Source organism: Carassius auratus, chromosome 7 (genome assembly GCF_003368295.1).
Source record: "Carassius auratus strain Wakin chromosome 7, ASM336829v1, whole genome shotgun sequence".
NCBI lineage: Eukaryota > Metazoa > Chordata > Actinopteri > Cypriniformes > Cyprinidae > Carassius > Carassius auratus.
In genome coordinates, this window is record NC_039249.1 from 32,316,983 (window position 1) to 32,324,987 (window position 8,005).

Consider the following 8,005-nt stretch of genomic DNA (forward strand, 5'->3'; position numbering starts at 1 on the left):
ATCAAAAGCCCCGGAGGGTGGGTTTATTGAAAAGTGAAGGGTGCCTGGTGAAGTGTCCTGTTCTGCTTTCCGCTGGTTGGTGCTTCCCGTGTGCTCTCCGTGCTCCTCTGTGCCAATCAAGGGGAAAGTGGGTGTCCAGACGTGCTCCAAAGGGTGTGGGCTGTCGGTCACTCGCTGCTTTCTGTGGGGATAGGAGAGAGGGGTTAGTCCAGCTTTGCGTTCTGTTTGAGAACCTCTTCTCAGTGCAACATGTGCTGCTTTTCACTGTGCTGGCTGATGGGGAGCAGCTGTGACCGATCAGCCGGTGACGAGGGCGTGCAGGTGTTTTGGTTTGGTTTCCAGGGCGACGCTGATTCCTCTGGGAGTGCTCGTCACAATATATATATATATATATATATATATATATATATATATATATATATATATATATATATGCGTGTGTGTGTGTAAACATATAATATTACGAATTATAAAATATATTTGATATACATGGACTGGTCATATAATTAGAATTACATTCAAAAAGTTGATTTCACTAATTCTATTCAAAAAGTGAAACTTGTATATTAAAATTGGATGACTAGTAATTTCTTACTGCTAAATTCAGAAAAAACAGAGGTGTTAATTATAGGGCCTAAAAACTCTGCTTGTAATAACCTAGAACACTGTCTAAGACTTGATGGCTGCTCTGTCAATTCTTCGTCATCAGTTAGGAACCTAGGTGTGCTACTTGATCGCAATCTTTCCTTAGAAAGCCACGTTTCTAGCATTTGTAAAACTGCATTTTTCCATCTCAAAAATATATCTAAATTACGGCCTATGCTCTCAATGTCAAATGCAGAAATGTTAATCCATGCATTTATGACTTCAAGGTTCAAGGTTATGCTTTATTGGGTGGTTGTTCTGCATGCTTAGTAAACAAACTACAGTCCAAAAGGCAGCAGCAAGAGTTCTTACTAGAACCAGGAAGTATGACCATATTAGCCCGGTCCTGTCATTGCTGCACTGGCTCCCTATCAAACATTGTATAGATTTTAAAATATTGCTTATTACTTATAAAGCCCTGAATGGTTTAGCACTTCAGTATTTGAATGAGCTCCTTTTACATTATACTCCTCTATGTCCGCTACGTTCTCAAAACTCAGGCAATTTGATAATACCTAGAATATCAAAATCAACTGCGGGCGGCAGATCCTTTTCCTATTTGGCGCCTAAACTCTGGAATAACCTACCTAACATTGTTCGGGAGGCAGACACACTCTTGCAGTTTAAATCTAGATTAAAGACCCATCTCTTTAACCTGGCATACACATAACATACTAATATGCTTTTAATATCCAAATCCGTTAAAGGATTTTTAGGCTGCTTTAATTAGGTAAACCGGAACCGGAAACAGTTCACATAACATGTACCTTCTACATCATTAGAAGAATGGCATCTACGCTAATATTTGTCTTTTTCTCTCTTGTTCCCAGGTCACCGTGGCCACCAGATCCAGTCTGTATCCAGATCAGAGGGTCACTGCAGTCATCCGGATCCAGTACGTATCCAGACCAGATGGTGGATCAGCACCTAGAAAGGACCTCTACATCCCTGAAAGACAGCGGAGACCAGGACAACTAGAGCCCCAGATACAGATCCCCTGTAAAGACCACAGGAAACAGATGATTCTTCTGCACAATCTGACTTTGCTGCAGCCTGGAATTGAACTACTGGATTCGTCTGGTCAGGGGAGAACTGGCCCCCCAACTGAGCCTGGTTTCTCCCAAGGTTTTTTCTCCATTCTGTCACCAATGGAGTTTCGGTTCCTTGTCGCTGTTGCCTCTGGCTTGCTTAGTTGCGGTCACTTCATCAACAGCGATATCATTGACTTGATTGCAAATAAATGCACAGACACTATTTAACTGAACAGAGATGACATCACTAAATTCAATGATGAACTGCCTTAACTATCATTTTGCATTATTGAGACACTGTTTTCCAAATTAATGTTGTTCAGTGCTTTGACGCAATGTATTTTGTTTAAAGCACTATATAAATAAAGGTGATTGATTGATTGATATTATATTTATTCAGTACAAAGACTGATATATTTAAAATGTTTATTTCTTTTAATTTTGATGTTTATAACTGACAACTAAGGAAATCCCAAATTCAGTATCTCAGAAAATTAGAATATTGTGAAAAGGTTCAATATTGAAGACACCTGGTGTAATCAGACACAAAAGGTCATTGCAAAAGAGGCTGACTGATCACAGAGCTCTGTCAGACTGGGGGTAAAACCAGTACTGATTACCAGGGCCCCAAAGGAAGAGAGGGCCCTTGAAAAGTCTGGAATATATATTTTCAAGGGTGGGGGGCCCATTAGGACTGCATAGGGCCCAGGATCTTGTGCAGCGCCCCTGTTTCACTTCAATAAGTTTACTGAATTTACATCCATTCTATCATGATTTCTATCATACAAGACAAGTCTGCAGTTAAACCTCAGATTTTATTCATCTCAGTACTTTTCCAAAGCGCACTGCTTGTAAAGAAAACCCATGTAACTATTCATAAATCTATCCTAAATTGAATTTACACAGAAAGAACATAAGTTGTTTGAAAATGTTTGAAGGACTGGTTGCTTCAGGGCTTACAGGATCTTCTGATGTATTATCTCCCAAACCATCACTTTTCTGAAGAGTGGACTGTCACACTATAGTGAAAGAAATAGATAAATCAAGAGCATAATAAAATGTTTGAGGGTTAAAATGTGTGAACAGGAACACTGTTGTACCTGTCTGAATGTGAGTGGCTTATCAAACACATGATTAAACACCTGATTAGCATGAACTTCAATAACCATGTCTGGGTTGTATTAAAACTTACAGTAAAACATGAGTAAAGTACTAACGTTACTGCACGTTTTACATTTTTTGGTTGTTTATTTGTTTTCGAAATATAACTGATAGCCTAATAAAACATAGGCTAAAATCTTTTTTTTTTTTTTTTTTTTTTTTTTTTTTTTTGCCTAAATAATTCCTACGTCTATGGCCAAAATGACGCTATGGTGAGCATTTACTACTTTTAAAAAATGCGCGTCAGGAAGTGGGTCGGGTACAATATTTTATTTTCCTTTTTTAGCGGTCTGAGTTGCGGATGGGTTGAACCATAGGGTTGAACAAGTCGGTCGGGTGCGGGTTATTAATACATTGACGCGCATCAATGGGACACTGATCAAACACAAAAATATAGGCTACCTTATTCCTTTATGAACATAATTATTCAGGAATTATTACACATGGACGTTTTAGTAGGCTATCAGTAAAGGATTCGAATATATTTCAATGAATAATCTGTTAATACTGCTCTATAATTAAATGAAAAGCTTAAATACTAGCTTGGAAATAAAGCTTCATGTCTTTAAAAACCCATAGCCTACTGTATATATATAGTCAGTTATTTCTCTGAATAAATTATGATGTGTATAGTTTTAATGTCCTGATTGAGCAACATCTATTTCAGACCCTCCAAGATCGCACAAATGTTTATTACCGTTTCCATGAAAATGTTGTATTTAACCACCGTTTATATCATTACCTACTTCAAAATGAATGCTGCTTACGAAATCGTTGCAATATTTGCAGTTAGCTACTTTACGAATAAAAACACTATAACTTAATTATATAAACAATGAATAACTGTATAAGGCGAATAATGTATACAAAGTTTAAATCTTTGTCATTTGTTATATATTATATGCTGAGGTCGTGTCCGGCTGATGTTTATCACGTTTATGATGTTCGCTACTGTAATGAACGTATAACTTTTTAATAAGTAGGGGAAATTCCCGACACTTTCATGACACTTTAGCCATTGATTTTGTTATGTTTTGAAAAATGTTTCGTAGGCTACTTCTGCATGTGACCTAATGACGTCACTTTTAGAATTTTCGCCAGCATATATAAAAGGCGCGATTCTCTCCTGCTCATTTGAAGGTTTGAAGTAGTCGGATATCAAAGTCCTGTAAAAGTAACGCAGACGCAGTATTATCGGTAACCTGTGTAAAAATGGGCCTATTAAACAAGGCACTGAATCGTCTAAGGACTTTGTTAAAGAGGACATCCCAACCCCATCCTGATCAGGATAATGAGACCCCTGTTGGGGCTTGTGTGGCTGATGTGGGTGGTGGTAGTGAGTCAGGGAAAGAAAAGAATACGAGAGAAAGGAAGAGGTTTTGGAGGTGGCACTTAAGAAGAAAAAAGTACAGTGTTGCTAAGGCTGAGAAGCTGTACCAGACTTCTGTATTGGGAACAGGAACATACACGAGGCATAGTCAAAGTAAAATAGAATTTTTAGTTATTAGTTTTGCTTAATATGTGACTCTTAAATAACGGAAACTTAAATGAAATACTGGAATGAAATTATGTTGAGCATTTTTATCTGAGTTTGATGTAAGATAACTTTCTTAGGTGTCATTGCCAAACCACTCAATTTACAATTTACATCATCTAGAAAAGTTTGCTTTTTCAAATTCCAAAAAAAAGTGCCTCTAAGTGAAAAAACAATTAAACATGGATTTGCAATTTAATAATTATAATATTTTATTCTTTATTTGCATTTTAGACCTCAAGGAACTGACCCCCACTGCTGAATACACTGAAGATGTCCTTCAACCGGCAGTCCTCGACATGTCGGTGTGTTCATCAGCAGGTAAAGACACTGACGACAGCTTTGTCTCTGCAGTGACCTCCATAGCACACAGTGCCATTGCCTCTGCAGGGAGTCTCATAGTACATCAGGACGTTAATTCTGTTGTGAGACCCAAAGCAGAGAGGGAAGTTGCCTCTGTAGAGCATTCCAAAATAGATGAGGGCTTTAACCGTGCAGTGCTTCCCAAAGAAGATGGGGGCATTGCCTCTGCAAGGAATCCTCAAGTAGATATGGGCATTGCCAGTGCTGTGTGTACTCCAGTAGACTCTGTTGCAACAGGAGAGCTGGACAAAGGTAACTTTACTGCCATACCCCAAAACAGCTGTAATATGTACAGTAAGTTTTTGTAATACATTCTATCACCATTTAGCTTTTAGTTCATTTAAATGATCCTCCAGTGTGTCAAATGCATTTTTATTATAAAATGAATAAGAATAAAATTTGATGTCATTTACGTTTACTTGTATTTAACAGATCATATTTGTTGGCGGTACAAATTTGGTGGCAGGCTGGGTGAAGGAGGATTTGGGTCAGTGCGAAAAGGGACTCGTGTTAAGGATGGTCTTAAGGTATTTAGTCTTTTTACTTCCTTTTGAATTAATCTCATTTAGATAACTTAACTTTTTAAGACTGACCAAACACTTTATTAGGTGTTAATTTACTGCTGGTTGATGTACTTCTCTTCAGAATTAATGTCTGGAATGAAATCATCTCTGTACACACGTTAATTGTTTATTCCTTGCTCTGGTAATCAGGTGGCTGTGAAATATGTCAAAAAGACGAAACACACTAAATATATCAGCACTGTGAGTATGCTTCGCTCTCTGCATTCTTCTTCTCATTCACTGTTTATCATCTCATAACACCAACTCATATTGATGTTAATCACGTTTCAATAGGTAAACTTCCTTTGACAAAGAATGGTGCAAATTACTTCAATCTAATGATAATTTTTTTCATTTTTTCAGGCTTTTCACCCCAAACCTCTTCCTTTAGAGATTGCGTTGGCAGTCATCATCAATAGGAAACCCAGCTGTCCACATATAATTGAAATGCTTGACTGGCAGGACGACCCAGACTACTACTTAATCGTCATGGAGCGCCCCGTGCCAAGCATGGATATGGCAAAACTTTTGAAATGCAATGGAGGTGTCCTCAACGAGCAGATAGCAAAGTACCTCATGTGGCAAGTAATTTATGCCGCTAACTTTTGCTTCAATCGTGGCGTTTTCCATCGTGACATCAAGCTGGAAAATGTGCTTGTGAACCCGACAACTTTGGAGATCAAATTGATTGACTTTGGGTGTGGGAACCTCGTGAAGGATTCAGGCTACAGCACCTGCTTTGGTAAGTATTATGAATCGCTTTGCTATCAGATTGATTAGCTCACTCAGATGCATTCTGTATGTAGTCAACATGCTTGTGTTATAAACATCTAACAAAATGTATTTCCCCCAGGTACAAAACCATACATCCCTCCAGAATATCATGACAGAGGCAGATATCACGCAAAGCCCGCAACAGTGTATTCATTAGGGGTGCTCCTGTTTACAATGCTGCATGGGCGTTTTCCAAAAGACAGAGACTTGTACTGCTTGGGGAGCAACCAGTCTGTATTTGCAGTGTCACAAGGTAAGATTTTCAGCTAAGTGTTAATGATTATGTAGCATGTATAAAGCTAAAGATAGCATGTGTAAAGTTAAGATAATAATCAAATCTCATCTATTTTTTGCACAGAGTGCATCCAATTTTTGTGGGCTTGTCTGCAGTGTAATCCAGAGCACAGGATTGCCCTGGAGCAGATGCTTTACAATGACTGGTTTGTGTTGGGTTTTCCCAATCCCCTGCCAATTAACCGGAAAGCATCTAAACAGCATTCACATTATTGATGAGGAGTACAGTATGTTTATACTGTCAGTGTTGTTTTTGGCAAGATGACATGAGTGGCCTTTCCATGCCTCGGCTGAGGCCTTATTACTAGAAAAATAATGTATATGCATGTATATTTTTTTAAGCAGTTTTATACTTTTTCTATTTAAAATATGTATTTTAACATCCCTTCACGTAGGCCTTATTACATGCTTTGGGATTTTAAAATGTTGTATATTATATATACTGTGAATAGTTTTTTTTTTTATAACATTGTATATAATGTAATTTCTTTCTTTCTTTCTTTTTTCTTTTTTTTTTTATACATTTTATGTCTAAAATATTTATTTAAAAAAAATGGTTAAATATGTTAGGGATCCTAAAATGATGTTTTAACAAAAATAAAGTATATTGAATATATTGTACATGGTTGTATACTTTTTCAATTTAAAATATTTATTATAACATCCTTTTACTTAGAATTGATTACAGGCTTAGGGATGTAAACATATTTATATATAAATAATATATATTTCTTATAATAATAAATTTATATATTAATGGTAACCCTGACAGTGCCGGTCCCAAGCCCAGATAAAAGGAAGAGGGTTGGCTGTGGGGCCAAACGTCAAGCAAACCTCAGTTATATTTAATCGTGACAAGAAAGTCCAACTGCAGATGTATGGTCCCTTTCAGCGTGAAATCGATTACTCAAATAAAAACATGGAATGTTAGAAACCTTTACCAGACTGGTAAACTCATCTAACTGCAGAACTTTGAGGACTACTGGCTTGATATATTTGCGTAATGCTGCCCAAATGTTCAAGCTAAGAAAGAAGCTGTAGTTTCAGTAACCTGAGTTAGTCTTGAAGAAGCCATGTCATGGAGATGCTGTGTTTATGAATGCATCTTTGGAACTTCTGAAAGTATATGCATTTAGGAATCTTAAAGATTACTTACAACAGAACAGCAACGCATTTTTTGGACGACCATTTCGTGAACCTAGGAGAGGAGGTAATTCTGACTTTGCAATCTGGTGCTTCTGAGTCAGCTACTGTAAGGGTGTTTTGTTTTTAGTTTTAAGTATTTGATATTGACTGTACAAATGCAGAGTTTTTCGTGTCATGTATGTGTGTGTTTCCAGTAAATTTCCGGATGCTTTCCAAAAATTTTCCTGGAATATTCAAAGATAACCTACAAATTTCCAACATTTCTGGAATGTTTCTGAAATTTACTGGAAATATTCCACCTTTTTGCTACCCCAGGTCCAACGTTATGCCCCAACAGAAGATGCAGAACAGAGGTGAAGGAAGCATTCTACAATCAACTGCAAGAAGAACTTGAGCTCATACACATAAATGCCATTCATCTTTTTCCTTGTTATGACTGGAGACAGCAACACACACACACCACCCTATTCAGAAATTATACTGGCAAAGCAACC

The 8,005-nt window shown here is 37.4% G+C and overlaps 1 protein-coding gene across 1 annotated transcript; it reads left to right on the plus strand.

The window, feature by feature from the left end:
* Positions 1 to 4,026: 4,026 nt before the first annotated feature.
* Positions 4,027 to 6,755, plus strand: LOC113105334 (serine/threonine-protein kinase pim-2-like). Its single transcript, XM_026266377.1, has 7 exons — positions 4,027 to 4,320; positions 4,606 to 4,986; positions 5,167 to 5,261; positions 5,448 to 5,498; positions 5,661 to 6,039; positions 6,151 to 6,324; positions 6,430 to 6,755. Exons 1-7 carry the CDS (start codon positions 4,050 to 4,052, stop codon positions 6,579 to 6,581), a joined length of 1,503 nt encoding a protein of 500 aa, XP_026122162.1. The 5' UTR covers positions 4,027 to 4,049; the 3' UTR covers positions 6,582 to 6,755.
* Positions 6,756 to 8,005: the final 1,250 nt, after the last annotated feature.